Source organism: Apium graveolens, chromosome 9, assembly GCF_009905375.1.
Source record: "Apium graveolens cultivar Ventura chromosome 9, ASM990537v1, whole genome shotgun sequence".
Lineage (NCBI taxonomy): Eukaryota > Viridiplantae > Streptophyta > Magnoliopsida > Apiales > Apiaceae > Apium > Apium graveolens.
In genome coordinates, this window is record NC_133655.1 from 258,715,009 (window position 1) to 258,740,110 (window position 25,102).

Here is a 25,102-nt window from a genome sequence, read left to right on the forward strand (position 1 = left end):
GCTTCAAAACCCTAACTATTTCCTCTCAGAAAAACACTCTCAAATGATCCCAAAGGGTGCCAGAAGAGTGGCATTTATACAACAGTGAAGAGACTCTTGAGAGCACATTATGACCCTAAAAACTCTAGATACACGCTTCCAAGAAAACTATTAGATTTCCCAGACACTTTATGGGATCTTTTCACCTCCCCAAGATGTCATAATGACACTATATAACTTGTCTAATAATGCCTAATCCCCTAATAACTTTAAAACAATCAGAGATATGAAAGATTCCCTCCCAAAATAACTACATATTAATAATAATCCGAATGAACCTCTAAATTTATACTCAAAAAAATTCCAGACTGCTTAAATACGTACCCCTCCTTGCATTAAAATTGGCAACTTCATTTTTGGACCTCATAACATGCCTAACTTGCACATCAAGAACCATCTCATTCCACAACTTATACTGAATCTCACTCACGTCCAATTGCATTACTAGCTGCTTGCAATCTGATAATATCAAGATTTTTTCCTTTTGCCAATTGCTATCTCTAACAACATTGAGTAGAGTTTCTAGAGCAAATCATTCCACTTCAAAAGCATTGGTGGCTAGAGAAGGCCCAGCAAAATTGAACAAAATATGCCCTAATTTATTATAAACCACTCCACTAATTTCAGCAACCCTTAATCCTTTCCTTTCCAAGATGAAGCTACCATCTATAAAAGTTACAATCTCATGATCTCCATTAGAAATTATCCTCCACCAAAAATCATAATCACTTGCAGTAATCACCCCAACAGGATTGATTATCCACCACTGCTTTCTATTCAAACTTATCATACCATTTGCCACTCCCTATTCCAATGCCCTATGTTGTACCAAAAAAATTACCTTTTCTAAACTACTAGAAGCATTCTGGAAAATCCTTTCATTCCTATGAAGCCACATTGTCCATACAGTGGAACTGATCACCATGATCCACACTTGCTTAATGCTCTCCTTATGAAAAAGAAGCTTAGTTCTCCACATGTTCTCCAAGTTTGCCATACAAGCTTTATTAACAATTCCCCACCAGTTAAGAACAAACCCCCATACCTTCTTAGCAAACTCACAATCCTAGAACATATGTTCTAATGACTCTTCCTCCAAATTACACGAAGAACAAATTGTATTTTTACTGAAACCTCTAATTTTATATGCCAACCACACCTTAGTAGGAATAACCTTAGACTGAAGTTTCCATAAAAATAACTTCACATTCTCTGGTACCTTACTCCTCCATATAACTTCCCAATAAGGCTCTGCTTGAACTGGTTGCCCAAAGAAAAGTTTATAGGCTTCCTTATAGTTGAAACTATCACCCAGAGGAATCCAAATTCAGGTATCAGCCGCACTTTTCAATTGCACAAGACTCAGTATCTTATCCAGTTCCTTTAGATTCTCTAACTCCCAATTTCTGAGTTTTCTTGACCAGAAGACCTCACCTTCTTTATCATAGCATTCCCATGACACTTTAAAAGTACTAATATCCATAAACTTTAACTTAGATAAGCTATAAAGCTTCTTAAACTTCTCACACAAAGGCTTGTCTTGACTCCAAAAATCTTCCCAAAATAAAGCTGTCTCCCCATCACCTAACTCCCACTTAAGAGAATCTGGCCCCAAGGAGCACATCTCAGATAATGAAGCAACTACTGACAAAACATCCTTCACAGTTGTTGAACAAGATCTAACAGAGTTTCTGTGATCAAGCTTGCTCCAAAATAACTTACCATATTTTTCTTTGAACCAGACATTCCACTTAAGTTGTCTCTGTGCATTCCATTTAAACCACCACTTACACAGTAAAATTAAATTCCTCTGTTGCAAATGCTTAGACAAGTCACCTAAATATTTAGGCTTACAAACTTTATCCCAGGCCAAAAGATGCATTTTTTTGACCTTTACCTCCCCCTCCTCAACAAAATTCCCCCAAAAGAAATCCCTCCTTATTTTTTCCAAAAGATTACACACTTTAATAGGGACCTTATGTAGAGAAAACCAGTAAATGGGCAAACTATCCAAGGTAGACTTAATCAGAGTCAGTCTACCAGCCTGATTGAGACTATCTCTTTTCCAGTTGGCTAGTTTATACTTGAATTTCTCAACTAATGGTTTCCAGAACACAAATTTTCTTGAACTAACACCAATCTGACTTCCCAAATAAATCAAAGGCCACTTCCCCACCTTACAACCCAGGAAATCTGCAAACAGTTTTAACTCCTGTTCTGGTAAATGAAAAGAGTATAAGTTACTCTTCTGAAAGTTAATTTTTAACCCAGATAACAACTGGAAGCATTGCAAGATTCTCTTAACACCTTTGACATACTTCAGACTTCCTTCAAGGAATATAATTATATTATCTGTAAACTGCAAATGAGTTATAACCCCATTACCTCTACTGAATGTAAAACCCTTAATCATACTCAGTTCAGTTGCTTTGATAAGCATTTGATTTAAGACTTCTCCTGCCAAATTGAACAACATTGGAGAAAGAGGACCCCCCTGCCTTAATCCATTAGAAATGCTGAATTCCTTAGTGGGGCAACCATTGACCAAAACAGATATTCTAATAGTATTAAAAAAATCTTTCATCCAGTCAATCCACTTGTTACCAAAGCCCAAACATTCCATGGTTTTCAGCAGAAAATTCCAATTAACACTATCAAAAGCTTTCTCAAAATCCAGCTTTAAAATCAAACCATGGCCCTTGGAAGACTTCATAGTATGAAATACCTCATTGACTACCATTATGCTCTCTGAAGCTTGTTTGCCCTTAACAAAACCACACTGACTAACATCGATTAGTTTATCAAGATACTTACTAAGCCTTAATGCCAACACCTTAGTAAGCAATTTGGTAACACTATTAATTAGACTGATTGGCCTGAAGTCCTTCAATAAGATTGGATTCCTTAATTTAGGAACAAGTGCTATGAAAGAGGAGTTACAACCTGGAGGAAGCACTCCAGAACTAGAAAAAAGGGTGACCCCTTCCAGAATTTTGTCTTTCAGATACAACCAAAATTCTTTAATGTACCTCATATTAATCCCATCAGGATCAGGAGCCTTATCACTGTTAAAAGTCTTCAAAATAAATTCCAATTCTTCTATGCAAAACTCCCTTTCCAACTGACTAGCTTCTACATCACTTAGTTTCTTACTCAACAAGGAATTTATTTGAAAAAACTTCATTTGCCCTTTATTATAAATACCTTTAAAGTAACTGTAGAAAGCCTTTTGAATTTCCTCCTGCTTAACAAGCCAAACATCCCCTGCTGATATTTTGTCAATCTTATTGGAACACCTTCTCCTCTGTATGACTTTATGGAAGAACTTTGTGTTTCTGTCTCCTTCAGCACACCAAAGAGCTCTAGCCTTTTGCCTTAGCATTGAGTCTCTTGCTATTAGGCACGAAGCGAGCTTTGTGTTGCAGTCCACTAATTCACTCCCAAAGATATGATTCCTATCCAAATAAACTATTTTGGACTTTAATGCATCAATTCCAAATCCAAATTATCCTTGGCTCCCTGACTCCACTTCTTCAATCCTAATTTAAATTTCTTGAGCATAACTTGAATGTTATCCCTTGATCCAAATTGTTGGGAATGGCTCCAAAATTTATTCATGTCATCTCTTATTCTTTCATCCTTTAACCACCAATTAAAAGCCTTGAAAGGAACTAAACCACCTTTATATTTTTTGAAGTATAAAACCAATGGTTTATGATCAGAAAGCAATCTATGCAGAGCCCTGACCTCCCAAAGTCCATCTGAGAATCAGAGATCATTTAACAGATATCTATCCAATCTACTGCACTTGCCTTATGGATCAAACCAAGTAAATGAGTCATTAATCAATCCTACATCACACATATTATTACTTTTAATAAAAGAATCAAACCCCTGCACATCCAATCTTCTGTAGCTGCAATTAGCACTCTCATTATTACTTTTAATACTGTTGAAGTCCCCCACTAAACATACCATCTCATTATTTACCAAGGAAATTATATCAGATAGCTCCTTCCAAAGTTGTCTTTTACCATGCATGCTCAGAGGACCATAGACATTGATAACATGAAATATGATCTTAGAAGATTGAATTTGAAACTGCACCCACTGCCAATTTCTACAGGAAGCCATTCCCAAACTCTGAACATATATTTCATCCCAAGCCATTAGCAGACCTCCTGAAAGCCCTTCTGAGTTCTGAACTAACCAACCCACCTGATCACTGGACCAAATTGAGTTTTCCCAGAATTTGTTCCAATCCAAACTTTTAGTTTCCTGCAAGCACAAGATATTAACCTTTTCCTGGTTGATTAAATCCTTTATCAACCTCCTAGTTAAATTATTACTGATACCCCTACAATTCCAAGAGATTACTTTTGTATTATCCATAGATATTTGAATTCAAAAATTTCAAGCCCCTACTCAAAGGATGTCCAAAAATTATAAATCACCCTTCTTCAATTTATCTACCACATTTCCTAAAACACTCTCCTTATCACCAACCAGTTGCAACCCTAATAGCTCTGCACAATCAATGATGTCCTTAGCAGCCTCCTCAACCTCACAATCAACCTTTTCCTTAATAACATCTAATTTTGGATTAGAGATAAAGTAAGAACCAAGCCTCTTTCTTCTGGAAGATTTACTACTGCACCCTAGTCCATATTTGAGCTTAAAGTCAAAAGGATTTCTGACCTTACTACTACCCTTTCTAGGCCTACCAGCTCCTTTGACTTTCAGTTTAACAAGACCATTGCATAATGTCTTATGAGAGTCAACCAAAGTTCCTTCAGTCTCCCTACTAACAGATTTATTACTCTCCCTTTCATAAATTGGGGATGAAGAACTCTGCTCCTGGCTCCTCCTATAATTAAGGACAACTAGATCTTTAGGGTCCTCCACTTTTTTATGTTCCTCAAGAGAAGTTGCCTCTATAGACTGAGAATCAGAGGCCTTATCTCCAACATCCTTGTCCTTATAAGTCACCAGAGGACCTACAAATTGATTTTGAAGATAGTTGCTTATGACTAATTCAGCCTTATCCATTTGCTTACTTCCATTACTTGTTAATGAGACATCAACACTCTTGACATTATCCTCCAAACTGACAGACTCCTTAAGATTAGAGACATGCTGCACACTCTCCTCCTGCATAACAGAATTAAAACCAACACTGAATACACACATAGGCTCAATTTTCCCCTTCAAGACATTCAGATCCACAATTTCCTCAAACTTCACAGGAAAAGTTTTGCCAGAAACTAAGATATTCATTTTCTCAATAATCTGTTCCTGTCTAGTTGTAGAAACACATATGATTGGGTCAAAAAATTCACTATCCCCATCTTTTTGACAGGACCACATAACCCAGTCACCCATCCACTTTGTGTACCCTTTTAGATTCTCCTCAACCCAAGCATTCATAGGAATACCCGAGGATTGTAGCCAAACCGTTCTAGGCATTATCAAATCCTTATCCTTAAAATTCCTAAGGTAGCTAAACCATTTTTTGAAGATCTTATCTCCCAAATCCTCCCAACTCTTTTCACCCAAATTGGCTAATAAGAACTTTCGAGTGTTTAACCAATTACATTTACCTGAAGGATACCTTCTGCCTGAATTTTTGACTGCAAAGACCATGCTGATTCATCCACTTTAGCAAAAGCAACCTTAGTAGAGAAAATCCCTTCCTCAACCTCCTTGTCCACCACCGCTTCAATATACTCAAACATTTCAACTCCTAAACTATCATCCCCCTTCAGCTTATCTGGACTATTACTCATCTTCTGTTTATCGCTAAACTCAGCACTCCTAGCTGTAAGATCCCGAAGCCCAGTAAGTTTATCTTTACCCCAAGAATTTAACATCCTCTTCCTTATGCCATCGTTAGAGCCTTGAAACTTACTATTAATACTCATTCTAATCTTAGAACAAACCCCCCTTACTCTTTAACATTTAATATTATTGTGCCAACTTCCAATTCAGAAGAGGTCTTCACAAAACCAATCCTCTTGCCTTTCCTATCTCTTTTCCTGGGTAAAATTATATCCAATATCTTACCCGCTGACTTAAAGCTGTCCCAAATAGCCTTTGATTCAAGATTATCTGGAATATTGTAAAGAAAAATAGTGAAATACTCCTTAGAATCCCCTTTTTGCTTATTCCTCTTACCCTGAACTAATTGCCATTTTCCACCCTGCTCTAACTGCGCTTGCTCCATATTAGGAGCCAATACTTGAACATAAGTCCGGACAACATTCTCAACATCCGAGATATCCTTATGAGCAACTGGAACCTTCATTTTCTCCATCCAATCCAAACCTCCCCGAGCACGCAGACTCCTCCAATGAATTTGATTCAAAACTTCCGTAATTGCTTATTTTTTGCCTCTGAAGAAGTTCTCACTGATTTTTGGATCCACTAAATCTTTATGCGCCCAAACAAAGTCTCTAAGAATTTGCTCACCATCCTCGTAGTTTGCCCTCGACGACCCAGCTTTAGTAGAAGACCTCTCCTTCCTCTTTGCATCGAAATCCTTGTCCTGAGTTGACTGCTTCCTGCCTCCATTTGAAAAAATTGAAGAGCCGTTGAGAGTACCTTTGAGAGCATCCATAAAATTAGTAGTGTGAGCCTTCTTAGAGGATTTATATCAATTCATTGATTTTGAATGATTATTTCTGATTTTGGCTGATTTTAATTGTAGCGAATTTTAACGGAGTTGTTGAATAAATCTCGTAGAGTATTGCTGATTTGAATAGTGATTTCTACAAATCCATCAAAATCTTTTTGATTTTGCTAAAATTTTGAAAACATAATATACACCAGCAAATTCACCAAAATATACAATTTTATAAAATAATAAAAAAAATCCATGGACTTTTGAATACCACCAGATTTAAATGGATTTTTTTAAAATTCAAATTGAATACCACCAGATTCTAATGAACATTTTAAAATCTAAACTGAATACCACAGATTTTAAAAGACTTTTTTCAATCCCAATTGAATACCATCAAATTTTAAAGAATTTTTTATAATTCAAATTGAATATCCTCGGATTCTCCAAATCCAAAAAAATTCTTTAAAATCCCAATTGAATATAACCTCTAAATTTACAAATTTGGGATTATTGGGTTCAAATGTTAATTGATTGGATTAAAATTTGAAGAGTACTATTTATTTTCAATCGTTAAACCAAAAACTCAGGTGACTTCTAAGATTTATCAATTAAGTTTTTAAAATAAGATTTATCAATTAGTTTTGCGCTTATAAATTAAATTTTATAATTTCGTTGATGTGCATCATTTTTTCAATGTTTACATGATGCGTCATAATAATATGTTTTATATGTACGTATTATTAATACTTATCTTATAACCTTCTTTTTATACATTTAAATTTAGTAATCATTTCATATACAATTTACTATCTTAAGAGCTAATTATTTAAAAAATATATAATAACATTATTAATGATCTGTAAAAGTTTGGTCTGCACTTCGAATCACATTACGAAATTCCATACGTATAATGATAGTTGTAAGTATAATTAATTTTATAATGTATTTCAGAAAAACAATTAATTTTATAATGTTTTCAAAAGTACGAATTTTTAAATTAATTTGTAAAAATATATTTTTTAATTTTTCTAAATAATACGATTTTGCAATTAAGTGCAATCTCGAATGTAAAACAAAGTAACCTAAATTGTATATCAATAAAACACGAAAAAAGTTGCTTCTGGTTCTGGTTCTTTTGGTTGCAAATCGTATTTTATAAATATTTTGGGAAAAAAGAAAAAACGCAAAAAAAATAAAACAAATATTTTTAATAATTTCTCTTAAGTTTAAATTTAATACGGAGATAACTAGATTTGAACCCCAAATTTGTGTGTTTATTTCTAAAATTTAAATTCGAAAATCAATGCTACTAAATATTAAATAAATTTGATAGATATACCAATTAGATGCCCATGGATATTTTTAAAATTCAGAAAGATAAATAATGATCATATGAATACAATCACAAGACCACAAATATTATCTGGGGATTCCAAGATTACGAAAAAAATAAATGTAATCCTATCGATTGGTGAATAAAATATTTCATTTCTTAAAGATATCTTGAAAGATTCATTCAATATACATGGCATGTTTACAACAAATAGAGAAGAGCATATAAATACTCATCTTGGTCATCAGAAATAAACCTTTCTAAAGAGCAACAAATAATTTGGAGTAACAAAACGTTGTCCCAAGCCAAGTTTGCAGGTATGTCTGTTAATTTTGTAACTAATTTTCTTCATTGTTCTTTGTTTTGATTGTTTAGTTTTATATTGACTTATTATAAGTTGTCTTGGTTCGTTTTTTACACCTTTTTTTTCATATAAACGTTAATTCATTTGGGTTTCGTGTATTTTCGTATTTTGTATCATAAATTTATTATTTTTTCGTAGAGTAGTAGCCATGCTTAACCTAAAGTCAATCGACCCGTTAAGATTCATTTCATTTCGTCATGTTCATGCATATTTTTTTATTTCGTGTACGTTTTGTGTGGTGTTGCCTGTAATTTTAAATTAAAAATAAAATAAGAAATTATTTAAATATTAAACTTTTACGAGTGAGTCTTATCAAAAAAAGTCAAATAGAATTAAGTGTGGGCAAGTATCTGGGAAATTTAAATTTGAATATATTTTGTATTTATCTTTTATAAAAATCATATGTAAACTATTATTTTAAGATATATATCCATATATTTTTAATAAATTTGTTTTAATATTTATTTATTTAATATACTTTAGTGTTTATGTATGGAAATTGTCAAATCAAACTCATAATTTTCATGTTACGAAATTGCCCATTTTTTTCTTATGCTCAATTCATGTGCCAGTAGTGATTTAAAAAAAACTCGTTTGCTATAACCTGTTTCAATTATCCAATTACGTGCAGAAATATGGCGATGATGTCCATGCTTATTGGCACACAAACTCATCCATCAGTCCACATCCGAGCCACCAGCTTGGGTTTGCCATTGCCCAATTCTCGGACAACATCGAAACCAAAAGAGAAGGTTGTGTTTGTTATGGGAGCGACTGGTACAGGCAAGACCAAACTCTCTGTTGATCTCGCTACTCGATTTAACGGAGAGATCATTAGTTCTGACAAAATGCAAGTTTATGAAGGATTAGACATAGCCGCAAACAAGATTACTGAGGAAGAGATGAATGATGTACCGCACTATCTCATTGGAATACTACCTTCCCATGCAGATTTCACGCACGCTGATTTTTGTTACATGGTTAACGATAAAATGGATGACATTGTAGCTCGACGTCGTCTTCCCATCATTGCTGGATGCTCGAATAGTTACATCAAAGCTCTCATTGAGGATGAAATTTATGGATTTCGGTCCAAGTATGAATGCTGTTATCTTTGGGTTGATGTTTCAATGTCTGTGCTCTGTCAAGTCCTTTCGCATCGTGTTGATCAGATGGTCGAGAAGGGATTGGTTGAGGAGGGTAGAAAAATGTTCAAACCAAATGCTGATTATTCAAAGGGGGTGCTGAGAACCATTGGCGGACGAGAACTTGATCATTACTTTCGAGTGGAGGCATCTGCAGATGACGAAACTCGAGCAAGGCTGCTGAAAGAAGCTTTAGATGAAATGAGGATCAACTCTTGCAAATTGGCTCGTCGCCAAGTAGAGAAGATTCTAGCTCTGAAAAATGACAATGGATGGAACATTCACAGGCTTGACGCAACCAACGTATTCCCAAAGCGTGGCAAGAAGTCCAGTAAGGCATGGGAGGAGCTGGTTTTGAGGCCAAGCATGGAGATCATCAATCAGTTTCTCAATAATTAGATAATGCTGCGAGTCATGGCTCTCGAACACTGCACCATCTCAACTAAATTTCTTTGTGCAACCTTCCCTTTATTTTAATTTTTTGTAATAAAAGACGAGAGGAATTATATGCAATCAGGGCTCTCTAAAACTGCACCATCTCAACCAAAACGTTTTTCTTTCGCAATCTAATTTTGTTTAATACATTGCTAGCTTCACGACCTCTACATTAATATGTTTTTTATTTTTCATTTTTATTGTTTATAATTTTAATAAAAATAAAGTATTAAAACTTATTAACATATAATTATACCCGATTATTATTTGTCTTTTTGTATACATGTGTGTATTTTTTATAATATTCAAAAATTAATATTAAATATATATTCCGATTAATCCTTCCGATTAATCCTTCCGACTAATCCCTGATTTGCTAATTAATCTCTAATCGGTACGTCAACCGACTAGACCCGATCTCCGAATTTACAACCATATATATAATAAACTACTAATATCATTGATCATTTAAACATAAACTTATAACTATTAAATCATTTTTTGATTATTTTTTTTATATTTTGAACGAAATGTATACATGAATTATAATTAAGTATTACGACATGAATAATTTTGTAACACAAAAATAGTATTTTAAACTTAAAATATATTTTGTTCAATATACTACACAATTTAAAAAATTATCAAGTTTAATGGTTTGATAAATATAATAATCAATTAAATTTATTAAATAATTTAAATAACTATATCATTAGTAGATAAAATGATTGTCGAATAAATGAATTAGCGGGTTGGGTCGGGTGACCCGTTTAATTAACGGGTCGGTTTAGTGTCAAAATTTTGCGGATCAAAATTTTCCTGAGTCGGGTTAGTGTCGAACCTAAAATTCGACCTAAAAATATGACCCGACACCGGTAACCTGAAATTGACCGTTCTAATTGAATAATTCAGCTTGATGGACATAAAAAAAATCACATTCTTTTATAAATGTCAATTTTACATAAAATTATAATTGAAAAATAAAAAGATGAAATTTGAATTTAAAATTATAATTGATAAAAGGAAATATTGAAATTTCCATCAGTAGTAGTGCATAAATAAACACTAATCACCGTATAAAAAAAATTAAAAGGAAGATTATTAACTTATTATTAAAATTTTAAATATTACTTTTTTTATCGTAGATAACCTCGTAGATAACCCGCAGTCGCTATCCTTTGGGTACGTACCGGGTAAATCCTACGGGCTCACGTAATAGCTTGCAAATCACGTTTCTCCTCCCATTAATTCGAACCTGTGATCAACATGATAGTTATACACTATTTAATCAACCGAGTCAACCCTTTAATTATTTATGTGATATTAATATAATTCTTTTGGTTTTAATGAAAAATATATGGTGTACGAAAAAATTTAATTTTTTATTTCTAGATTCGGTTGAGAAAAGTATAAGAGAAGGGAAATGTATACATAAATATAAATATTAAAGTTTTGAAAAAGTGATATATGAGTGATAAATTAATATGTTCTTACAGATATTTGATTCAAATTTTAATATTAAATTTCAAAATTTTACTTAGATTTTAACCCAAAATAGTTTGTATATGAGTGATTACAGTTGTAATGAATCGATACAAGAACCAAAATTTGCAATCTAATTCACAATTAATATAATGTTATATTCGATGTAAATAATATTTTAGATGTAATACATATCAGTCATATTTATTTATTTTATGATTTTAACACCAATGGGAAATACTTATTCTATAAATTATTATTTCTCATCACTGATCTAAGATTTTATTATTATATTTTTAATTTTCTTTATTGTACATGAACTTTTTTCTTTGTGCTAGTATATAAGATATGGAAATTATCAAAAAAATCTTCGGTAGGAATAGACTATTCTTTCTATCTAACCAAACCAAACCATACATACCGAGTTTATCCCGCTTTCGCAGTCTGGGGAGGTTAAGGTTTACGCGGTTTTTCCCTTATTCATAAGAATGAAGAGACTGTTTTCGAAAGACCCTTGGACTTGTGTGTGTATGTGCGCAATATATAAAAAAGTGTAAAATTTCAACTAAAAAATAAAAATAATAAAATTTGATGGCATAAATTAAAAAAAAGGCCGAGACAAACCTGAACCTATGGTATTATTCACGTAGGACTTAACTAATGCCAAATACAATTAACATATCTCAAATACCCGAAAATAACTGTAATATGGGGAAGAAGATAACTGCTTTGAAGATTGAAAAATGAACCATAAATCCCAAGTACTTCAAAATCGATGATAGAAAATAATGGTGTAGTTTCTCGGTTCAAGTAATTTTGAATTAGGGCTAAAGAAATTAGGGTCCGAATTTTCAAAAACTTTGGGAGATTTGAATTTGTCTGATTTGGGGGTTCAAGGGTTGATGCAGGAAGTTAACATCTGGTGCATAAATGGATGATTAAGTAAAAGTTTGTGTTGCGCGATCCTAACTGTGAAGTCTCTAAATAACCGCACGCTAACCATCAAACAAAATTCTGGCAGGCATCTAAAACCATTAAACTTTGTAAAACTCGTTTGAATTGGAAGAAATGGGAAAAGATGAAGATTTTGATGTGGGTCTATTGTGTAAATGTGTGTGCGGGGTGTGTTTATGTGGGTTTGATCAGAGATAGAGAGTGAGGCCGAAAGAGATTCGAACAAACACAAATAGAGATAGAAAATCAAAGAACTCCCAATCTCCCATACGCAACACACACATATGCCAAGCAAAACGATCATACTCAGAATTATTTCAAAAATTAGTTGTTGGGTTAAGACGGTTGTTTGTTGTTTACTATTCTTTCTATCTACTTTGTTAAAAATAAATTACGATATTTTCATCTTCTGAAATTATTTAGAAAAAAAAGAAAGAATTTATAACCAAATACAACTTTTTTCTTACCTTTTATTAAAAAAATAATTAAAATTGTTTTTTATAGTATTTGAGGCTGCATTTTATTTACAAGCAACTGTCGTTCCAAACACGAAACAAAACCTACAAGATTAACAATAACCGTAAAATCTACATAGCCTGCCAGGTCCCACCAGGCCTACAAAGTTCGGATATCTACATGCAAGAAAACAAAAAAAAGGATAACACATTGACACATGAAACAAAACTATTACGATTACGTGATCTTTCATAAATAAACACATCGAATTATAACGATTGGAAAAGAATGAAATATTTTTAAAACCCTTCGTTGATCCAACTGCTATTTTTTCATTAATTTCCTTTCAGGATCAATCTCAGTCTTCCAAACTTTATTAATGGTGTAGATGAACCCCTCGTTTTCCCAAGAATATAAAATATCCTAGCCGCACTTAAACTTCATCTAAATGTATTAATATTAAATGTAAATATGTGTTGACATTAAATGTTAATATGACGACTATTGCAATATAATATTAATATAATATCCGTAATTTTAGATAATAATAATAATAATAGGTAGTGATGAAATTGATTTAAATTAGAATAAAATTTATAAAATAATTTGTTTTGAGTTAGTAGTTAAATTAGAGGAGTTATACATTATATATATATATATAATCGAACCACTTCCTAATCATCAATCAAACATTATTATCCAAACCCTAAAATATACTAGGTGGCCGGATGAGAAAGGAAAGGCAGAGGCTTTAGTATTGGGATGAGAAAAATTCGACAATGAAACTCTTTAAGCAATGAGACCGATGCTAGAGTTCCTTCTTTTTGTTTCGAGGTACCTTCCTTTTCAGTCGTAATTACTTTATACTTATAGATATAGCTTGCTAGTTATGAATCCACTTTAGAAACTTGTTATGTTGTTGTATTATTATATAGTCGTATGGGATAAGATGTGATTTGCTTGCGGGGCCTCAATTTGTACAAGGAATTTATAACCATGCAACCTATTTTCAAAATTTAATATAGTATCTTGAGTTAGATAATTATATATTATTGTCTGTGCAAGTCGGGGCAAAAAAAACCATGATTGTGTGCTCTGTATATTAATATTGCTTGTGATTATTTGTTTAATATTTTAATGACCTTGTATTAGCGTATTATTTTTATTTATTTTACAATTATAAATTTAGATGAATATTTTGTTAACCAGCCGAGGTTACTATTAACAATCTATATATGCCATGTCTTCTGATTTGTGTTCAACGAATATGCAATTTGCCTCCTTTCTTTGTTGTATAATGGTATAATTATTATCTTGTTAATTAAGGATAATTACTAAATATTTTATTTTGATTACTTAAAATTAGCTACATGAGAACGTGTCAATGTGCATTACTCGATATCAATACATATATATAAATATGATTTTTGCATGTGTGTTAGTATAAACCGTAAAATTTAAATAATTGGTATTTATAATTTAACAATGTAGGCCAATTAGGCTGGTTTTGATTTTGAAGTTTAACACCATTATTTAGTATATGGTCACGTGGTTAGTATTATGGTACAAGGGATATGTCCATTTATTTTATAATTTTATTATATTCATGTATTTGGTTTTATTAAACTAGTGTAATATAATTGATCTCCTCCTAGGATTGGTCTCCTCCTGGGACAGGGACAGGTGTGTAGTTGGGATATATATGCATGGTTAGTAAGCACATGAGTGGTCACATGTATAGAATAAGTTGTTAAATGGGACAGGGACATGTGTGTAGTTGGGATATATATGCATGGTTAGTAGAGCACATGAGTGGTCACATGTATAGAATAAGTTGTTAAATGAATGTTCATTTCATGATTCTTATATTTTATTTATAGCACCGAGTGAGTGATCATGTTCATAATGTGTTATATAAATAAAAGTTAGGGACTTTGAGCATGCTAATGTTATTCCGTGTTAGTCTCTTTTCGGTAACGGGGAGTGATTGTTTCCTTGATTTAATAAAATAAAAGAACTTGTGTTAATAATAAATCATAAATTTTGTATTTAGATCACGGGTTGGGGAGTTTGAGAATCGTTGCAGATTTTGGTAGTATTTTAGTTATTATACTTGAATTACGGATTCTATCCCCTTTTTATTCAGCGCTACTCTTTTTGTCCATTATATTTATTTGATTCGTTCTGTTCTATTTTTTGTTCGTTCCGTTAATATTTGCTTTGACCGATCTTACTTCCAAAATTGTTTTAAAAATTTTAGATATCTGTTTATGCAGTTTTTTAAAATTATTTATGACACCCTCTATTTTGGAAATCTGAATTATTTGTCTCAGGTGATTTTAATTTTTGCGAGAAATATTATTTTTCATTTGGACCCTTAATGTAATTTAGGGTATACCGAGTTAACCAGCTGTAGGGGTACTACAACCATATAATTACGATACCAGTGGTATGACACTTTCGTGACAGTGTGATTGGTCACGGCGTATCCTTCTGTTAGCTTTTGGGAGGAGTTTTTGCGCATTTGATATTTGTTCAGGATACGTGAGTGCACCCAGAGTTTGATTTGTGATTTGATTTACGGTAACGTTGTATATGCCGTACACGTTATCCATTCTGTTGCACACATTAAGTACATTATGATGTGTGTATTTGTATCTGTTCTGATCTCGGTATAAAATATCCTAACCCCTCGTTGCTTCAGCCTTTCATATTTTTAAAATTTTTGTTTTATTATAAATTGCAGATTGTATTTCTAATCTCTTAGTTTTATAACTGTACTCCAAATTCGTACTGGGTGTTTGGCTCATGCCATATTCCTTTTTTTTTGCAGGTACTTAGGGGGATCTGAGAATGTGTGATGGAGAGCTACCCCATTTATTGATTAGGATTTTGGACTCTATCATTATCTATACTTAATTATTTAGATGAGATGGGAGATTTAATATTATTTTTGGAGATTTTTTTTAGACTGTTTAATTTTTATTTAGGGAGTATGTTAGTGCACTGTTTGCAGGTTTATGGATTTTAAGTAATATCTACTTCTATTTTAAAAAGGGGTGTTACAATTAAAGAATGTGAACCCAATGAAAGAACGACTTGTCATACATAATACAAATCAATTTTTGCGATAAGTCATATCCGACTAACTCCTTAATTTAATTATTCTTGTTTTTGGTATTATAAAATATAATTATTTTTGTTGACGTGTACTAATTATTTTAAAATTTAGCTACATGTTTTTTTTATTTTGGACACTTTGAAAATCCAATATGAATGGAAACTAGAAGAATTTGAATTCGAATACTAAATTTTGAATTTAAATGTCTGATTCATACAAATTTAAATTTGTATTAAGATTTTGCAATATCCATTGTAATCTAAAATATTTTTGTTGAATTGAATTATATATTTATAAGCAAAAGCATGATCTAAATATTAGGTCACCGGATCGCCGTTTATGGTGTGTAATGTATTTTAATTTAGCTCAGGCCTTCAAAATAGCTAGTACGGGTCTAAGGCGCGCATGCGTAAAATATACATGTGTGAAGCACTCTTACATAGGGCTGAGCAAAACCGAACCGAAACCGAAAAACCGAACCGACCTGAGACATTTCGGTTCGGTTTGGTTTCATTTTTTTAAAAAATTCCGGTCAATTCGGTTTTTCGGTTAAAACCGAAATTAAAATGGTTTGGTTCGGTTTTTCAGACTATTAATTCGGTTTAACCGAAATAACTGAAATATATATACGTATATATTATTTTATATAGTATATAATAATTTAGTAAAACATAAATATCAAACAAAATTAGACAGCAATAGACTAGATGACCAAATTGGCTAATTCACTCTTCAGCAGCTTCAGCCTTCAGTCATCATCGTCATTCATCCCATCGATGTCCGATTCAATTTGAACACCAACGACTAAATTCTTCTTCCATACCTATATTAAACTACTCTTCAGATTCTTTTTCAAACAAAGTCTTCAGCCAACACTAAACCGGTATAATTGATTAGGAGTCTATGTTGCTGAGCACATGTGGCTGTGCTACTGCTACTTTTTACTAATATTTTGTAAAATGGCATATGCCAATTAGCGACTTGCAGAACTTGCTTTTCATTTACGAATCTGTAATGCAAATTTTCTTTGGTTTTTTAAAAAATTTATACTCTGCAAAATTTCTTTGGTTTATAAAAATTCGGTTTACAGGAACCGAACCGAATAAATCGAAATATTTCGGTTCGGTTTTGGACCGGTCCGAATTGCTATTTCGGTCCGGTTCGATTAAGAAAAATTTAGAATTTCAGTTTTCGGTTATTTCGGTTCGGTTCGGTTTTCGACCGAACCGACCGAATGCTCAGCCCTACTCTTACAAGTCACTGTACACCACACACAAGGGGGTCATCAGCGTATGGTCACTCATCAGGGTATCATTATGAATTTGTAAGGGTGTGTATTTGGTTGAATTGTTAGATTTAGGGTAGGTCAATAATTCAAGTCGGGCTACTCTTGAGTAGCTCGGACTCAAACCTATCTAATCAGGCTCGACTTGAGTCGATCTCGTATACGCGCCGAGCTTGTAATGAACTCGTACTTCGTTCCAAAGTCGATTAGTTAAACGAGACGAGTCAAGTATGTGCCGTTTGATTAGAACTCGACACGAACTTGTAAACTCGACTCGAAACTTGATTATAATTTCAAATAAATGATTTTTAAAATTTACTATTATTTTTAAAAATATATAAAAAATAGTTATTTTGTTTTATATTTAAAATGTTTTTATTTTGTTAATCTGGTGAGCAAATCCATCTCAGTTTGTTGAAACTCGACTTGTTTGGATCATAATTAAATTCGACTCGTTCATTAAATAAGTTCATTTTGTCAAAGTTTTGACCTTGTTTAACTTAAACGAGCAGTTCGACTCGGCTCGTTTATAAGACAACTCGATCTTGTTTACTAAATATCGTGTTTGGCTTAATTTAAATTAAAGAATTATCAACAAAGCTTAAATTGGGCTTTGAGGTCACTTGTATATAACAACATAGAGGTGCAACAAAGCTTAATATTGAGCTTTGAGGTGACTTATATGTTAGATATATTTGATAATGTCATGGCTAATATGTTTTATGTTTAGCTTTCAGATCTTGTGTGAACAGGATAGATCAGTACTTAACTGTTGATCAGTACTTATACTGGAAGTCAGGACTTAAGGATATCAGTACTTATATTATCAGGAGATAATCATCAGAAGATAGATATCAGAACTTAAGTGCTGAAGGACAATCAGATAAGGACAGTAGCTGATTAAAGGAAATAAGATAAAGATAAAACATAAGAAGAGATATGCATGAAGAAGGAATTCCGTGAAGAATGGAATACTTGGAATAGAAGATATCTGATTGATATATTTTAGGAAGCAGAATTATATTCCATATCAATTAGCGATTATCTTGTAACTGTGTAGTATATAAACACAGGCATAGGGTTTACACTAAAAGTGTTATCATTATCGAAGTTATTATTCTTTATAACCCTAGCAGCTCTCGTGATATTTGTTCATCACTGAGAGGTAACAGTTCTATATTGTAACAGAGTTTATTGTTTCAATAAAGATTGTTTTCTGTTACTCAAGTTCTTTAAGTTCGATTTGAGTGTGTGTGACCTAACAATTGGTATCAGAGCTAATCTGTTAACTTACATACAGTTAAAGATCCAAACACAATCATGTCGGACACAGAAACTCCAACTAAGCCTACCACAACTGAGGAACCACCAAAGACACAAATTCAGAGTCGGTATGAGACCATCAGAGTCCCCATACTGAGACCATCTGAATATCCCATATGGAAGGTAAGGATGACCATGTTCCTGGAAGCAACAGATCCAGAATACCTGGATAGAATCAAGGAAGGTCCTCACAAACCAACCAAACTCGCTGTTGTAGTTGCAGGTGAAGCAGCAATGACCGTACCAAAGGAGAAGAATGATTATACAGCTGAGGACATAGCATCAATTGCTAAGGATGCTAAGGTACGACACTTACTGCATAGTGCCATTGATAATGTAATATCAAACAGGGTAATCAACTGCAAGACTGCTAAGGAGATATGGGATGCTCTGGAAATAAGATGTCAGGGAACTGACACAATTAAGAAGAACAGGAAGACAATACTCACTCAAGAGTATGAACACTTTGACTCAAAGACTAATGAGTCATTGAATGATTTATATGATAGATTTGTCAAACTTTTGAATGATTTGACATTGGTTGATAAAGAGTATGATCTTGAAGATTCAAACCTTAAGTTCCTGTTAGCTCTTCCTGAATGCTGGGATTTGAAGGCAACGACAATAAGAGACAACTACAATCTTGATGAAACAACTCTTGACGAAATCTATGGAATGCTCAAGACACACGAGCTGGAGATGGAACAAAGAAGCAAGAGGAAAGGAGGAAAGTCAAGGACAGTTGCTCTTAAGGCTGAAGAAGAATTTCCCAAAGCAGCTTCCTCAAAGAAAGACAAGGGTAAAGCTCTTTTCATAAAGTCTGATACTGAGTCATCAAGTTCTGAGAGTGATGATGACTCAGATTCTGAAAGCTTGCCTAAGACTGATGCTGATGAGGAGATGATGAAACTATGTGCTCTTATGGTGAAAGGAATCACAAAGATTGCATACAGGAAGTTCAGGAAGGGAAAGAAGTTTCCCAGGAAAAGCATAAGTTCTGATAAGAAGAATTTCAGAAGATCTGAAGGAAGAGGAGGAAAGTCTGACAGAGGAGATTACACCAATGTTAAATGCTATAACTGTGGTGAGAAAGGCCACATATCTCCTGACTGCAAGAAGGTAAAGGGTGACAAAGGCAAGGCTCTTGTCACAAAGCAGAAAAGCTGGACAGACACCTCAGACTCTGAAAGTGAGAAAAACTATGCATTAATGGCAAATGCTGATAAAGAAAGTGCTGAGAGCAGTTCTGAAGCTGCTGAAACAAAGGTACCTCAGACTACTTATGCTTTTCATACTGGTGATATTAATGAGTTGAGAAGATATCTTAAAACCATGTTTGTTAGCTATAGAGATCAAACTTTAACATGTGAAAGATTAACTTCTGAAAATCTTGCATATAAGAAAAGAAATGATTTCTTAGAAAAAGAGTTAGTCATATTCCATCAAACTCAGAAGGATAGAGATGACGCTTTTTATGTTAGGGATGAAGTGCTAAAAATGAATGAATCTCTAAAAACTGAGTTAGAAAAGGAAAAAGAGATAATCAGGACTTGGACTAACTCTGGCAGAACAACTCAAAATTTGCTAAGTAGTGAAAATTGGAAAGAGGGCTTAGGTTATGGAGAAAATAAGAATGATAAAGGAACTGAAGAAATTAAGCCTGTTGTTAAGCAAAAGCCAAAGTTAAAACCTGTTAAGTTTGAAACTGTAAAGTCTGATAATGAGAAATCAGAAGTTAAAGAGGAATTAACTTCTGACAAACTAAAACAGGAAAAGACAGCTGAAGTAAACATAGGCTTAATGACAAAGAAGCAGCTTAAGCATAAGCTGAAAGATGTCAAGAATGCAAACAAGGTAAAATCACCTAGGAAAAATAGGAATGGAAAGGAAGGTGTGAATAAAAGCAATGATTATAAACCTGTTCCTGATGCACCTAGGAAAACATGTCATAATTGTGGAAGTTCTAACCATCTGGCTTCTTTTTGCAGGAAAAATAAGAATATTAACTCCTTACCTTCGAAATCAGGAGTTAAGAGTCAGTCAGTTAGATACAAACCACAAAATCCTTGTTTTCATTGTGGTAGTTTATGGCATTCCATTTATACTTGTAAGGAATATCATAGTCTGTACTATGATTATTATCAAATAAAACCTTCTTTGAAGAAAGTTTCCATTGTTCCTTCTAGTATAAATTCTGATTCAAAGTCTGATAATGTAAATTCTGATAAGAAAAATGTTAACATAAACTCTGATGCTAAATCCGATGCAAATGTTAACAAACTTAATAAGACCAAAGGATCCAAGCAAGTCTGGGTCCTTAAAACTAATAATTAGTGGTCTTTATGATTGCAGGGCAACAGGAAAAATATTCTAGTTCTGGACAGTGGATGTTCAGGTCATATGACTGAAAATAAGGCCCTGCTATCAGACTTTGTGGAGAAAGCTGGCCCAAGTGTTTCTTATGGAGATGGCAACATTGGAAAAACATTGGGATATGGCAATATCAATCTTGGGAATGTCATCATTAAAGAAGTAGCTCTGGTCTCAGGACTTAAACACAACCTTCTGAGTATAAGTCAAATCTGTGACAGAGGTTATCATGTTGATTTCTTTGAAGAACACTGTGAAATTGTGAGTAAATCCAAAGGCAAAGTTGTTCTGAAAGGATATAGACGTGGTAACATTTATGAAGCTAAGCTTTCAACAAGTACTGATGGCTCTGCAATTTGTCTGTTAAGTAGAGCATCAATTGAAGAAAGCTGGGATTGGCATAAGAAACTCTCTCATTTAAATTTCAACAATATAAATGAACTGGTCAAGAAAGATCTTGTGAGAGGATTGCCAAACACAGTATTTGCTCCTGATGGTCTTTGTGATTCATGTCAGAAAGCCAAACAAAGAAAATCTTCATTCAAGAGCAAGACTGAATCATCAATTCTTGAGCCTTATCATCTAATACATGTTGATCTATTTGGTCCAGTAAATGTCATGTCTATTGCAAAGAAGAAGTATGCGTTGGTCACAGTGGATGAGTTCACCAGATACACATGGGTGTATTTCTTGCACACAAAAAGTGAAACTGCATCTATCTTGATTGATCATGTCAAACAGCTGGATAAAATGGTCAAAGATTCTGTGAAAATTTTAAGGAGTGATAATGGCACTGAGTTCAAGAATTTGATAATGGAAGAGTTCTGCAAAAGCCATGGAATAAAGCAGGAATTTTCTGCTCCTGGAACTCCACAGCAAAATGGAGTTGTTGAAAGGAAGAATAGAACTCTCATTGAAGCTGCACGTACAATGCTTGAAGAAGCAAAGCTTCCAACCTATTTCTGGGCTGAAGCTGTGCAGACTGCTTGTTTTACTCAAAATGCAACACTCATTAACAAGCATGGAAAAACACCATATGAGATGGTGAAGAAAAAGAAGCCAAATCTGAAATATTTTCATGTATTTGGATGCAAGTGTTTTGTTCTCAAGACTCATCCTGAACAACTATCAAAGTTTGATCTAAAAGATGATGAAGGAATCTTTGTTAGATATCCACTTTCCACAAAAGCCTTCAGAGTCTATAATTTGAGAACAAAAGTGGTCATGGAATCTATCAATGTCTCTTTTGATGACAAGAAGATCACTGGTCTTAAAGATTTCGTTGACCATGATCAGCTGAGATTTGAAAATGAAGACTCATATTCTAATACTGAAAAACCTGACAGTCTAAGTCCTGATACTACAAACTCTGACGGATTAAACTCTGATGTTATTGAAACTGTGGTGACTACGTTAAAGGAAGATGCACCTATGCAGGGGGAGCATACTCAAGATCCTACCACATCTCAAGAAACATCAGAACATGTATCTGGCTCTTCAAGTTCTGATTCGTCAAGTTCTGATAAGCCAAGTTCTGATAGTGCTGAAAATCTAAATACTGAAGAATCCAACTCAGAGAGCATAGTTTCAGGGGGAGCATCAGAAAATGAAAATGAAGATAGCATGGATCATGGGGGAGCATCCAGTTCTAGAGAAAACATTCCATCTGCAAGGAAGTGGACAAAATCACATACACCTGATTTGATAATTGGAAATCCTGATGCAGGTGTCAGAATTAGAACAGGTACTTCAAATGAGTGTCTATACAATTCTTTTCTCTCTCAGACTGAGCCAAAGAAAGTTGAAGAAGCTCTTCAAGATGCTGATTGGGTGCAAGCAATGCAGGAAGAGTTGAATGAATTTGAAAGAAACAAAGTCTGGACCCTAGTGCCAAGACCAAAGAATAGATCTGTTGTTGGTACAAAGTGGGTATTTAGAAACAAAACTGACAGTGATGGCATAATTACAAGGAATAAGGCAAGGCTGGTTGCAAAAGGATATTCTCAACAGGAGGGAATTGATTATGATGAAACATTAGCACCAGTTGCTAGGTTAGAAGCCATAAGGATATTTTTGGCTTATGCTGCTCACAAAAAGTTTACTGTCTTTTAAATGGATGTGAAAAGTGCTTTTCTCAATGGAGAATTGGAGGAAGAGGTATATGTTGAACAACCTCCAGGTTTTGTAGATACCAAACATTCAGATTATTTCTACAGGCTTGATAAAGCACTTTATGGACTTAAGCAAGCTCCTAGAGCATGGTATGAGACTTTAGCTCAGTTTCTTCTGGAAAGTGGATTCAACAAAGGGACAATAGACAAAACACTGTTCTACCTCAACCATGGAAAGGACTTACTTCTGGTCCAAATTTATGTTGATGATATCATTTTTGGATCTACAAATGACAAACTTTGCAAGAAGTTTGCCAAACTAATGCAGTCAAGATATCAGATGAGTATGATGGGGGAACTTAGCTATTTTCTGGGCCTTCAAGTCAAGCAGAATAAGGAAGGCACTTTTATTTGTCAAACCAAGTACACCAGAAACTTGCTAAAGAAATTTGGAATGCAAGATTGTTCAAGTGCATCCACTCCAATGGCCACTGCAACAAAACTGGATAAGGATACCGGTAAATCAGTAGATATTACTGACTACAGAGGTATGATTGGCTCTCTACTCTATCTAACTGCTAGTAGACCTGATATCATGTATGCTACCTGTCTTTGGGCAAGATTTCAAGCAGATCCAAGAGAACCTCACTTGACAGCTGTAAAAAGAATCTTTAAGTATCTTAAAGGAACAGCTGCTCTGGGATTATGGTATCCTAGAGAATCAGATTTTAAACTAATAGGTTACTCAGATGCAGATTTTGCAGGTTGCAAAATTGACAGGAAAAGCACAAGTGGAAGCTGCCAATTTCTTGGAGGCAGATTGGTTTCTTGGTACAGCAAGAAACAAAAGTCAATTTCCACATCAACTGCAGAAGCAGAGTATATTGCTGCAGGAAGCTGTTGTGCACAGATTCTTTGGATGAAGAATCAGTTACTGGATTATGGGTTAACATATTTCAAAATCCCTATTTACTGTGATAATCAAAGTGCTATTGCTATGACAGGTAATCCAGTTCAACACTCAATGACAAAGCACATCAGCATCAGGTACCACTTCATCAGGGAACATGTGGATGAAGGTACAGTGGAATTGCATTTTGTTCCCACAGATCAACAGTTGGCAGATATCTTCACAAAACCATTATGTGAAGCTACTTTTACAAGATTGGTAAATGAACTTGGAATGGTTTCAGGTTCTTTCTCTAAATCTGCTTAGACTTGCTCTGTGTTATCAGACTTTATGCTCAGTATTTACAGAATTAATCTCATTGTGTATTCTGTGCTTAATTGATAAATGTCTTTAAGTACTGACTGTTGTCTGATATATGTTTCTAAACTCTGATAAGTGATATGTCTGTTTCAGTAATTATTCAATCCTATGAGGATAACTGTGCTAGATACTGACCGAGTAATCTTCAATAAACAAATGATTCCATGGAAGAAGTAATTATTTCAGTGGAAATCTTATGACACTAGCAAATTCTGATAACTGAGCTTAGTTAAGTTTACTTTGTATATCTTATTACTAAGTCACAAATTAGAATAATGCTACTCATCTGTTAAGTTCTGATACTAGTAAAACTGCTGAATGTACTAAGTGCTGATAAACCTCTCTTATCAAAAGAAAAAGCAAAAAGATCAAAGAATAAAATCAGGTACTCCTTTGAGATCTAGAGTAAAAATGTGGAAGGGACGACCCAAGTGCATTGCTGGTATTAAGTAAATATGCATTAGAAAAGCAAAATATTTTCTTGGTGACTTTTCACACTCTATGATTACTAGAGAAATACTCTGATAATAGCATAAATTCTGATAAACAGTTGTGACTCACTTACACTGAGAAGCCACTGTAAAATAGAATTTCAAAAGATGCATAAAATTAACACAAAACAGTTGAGGTGGACTCAAGCATAAACTCATTCTTCAGTAGGTTTCAGGACCATGACAGATCTTTAGCAAAATTTTAGTTATGCCTTATTTCTAAGATGTACTGAAGTGAATCAGACTTTACTCTTTGTCTGTTATTTAGCTTAATGCACACACTAATCACTCCATCTGAATG

General features: G+C 33.8%; 1 protein-coding gene across 1 annotated transcript; it reads left to right on the forward strand.

Moving 5' to 3' along the window:
- Positions 1-8,993: 8,993 nt before the first annotated feature.
- LOC141686198 (adenylate isopentenyltransferase 3, chloroplastic-like) lies at positions 8,994-9,902 on the forward strand. Its single transcript, XM_074491248.1, has one exon. The coding sequence runs from the start codon at positions 8,994-8,996 to the stop codon at positions 9,900-9,902; it is 909 nt and encodes a 302-aa protein (XP_074347349.1).
- The last annotated feature ends 15,200 nt before the right edge of the window (positions 9,903-25,102 follow it).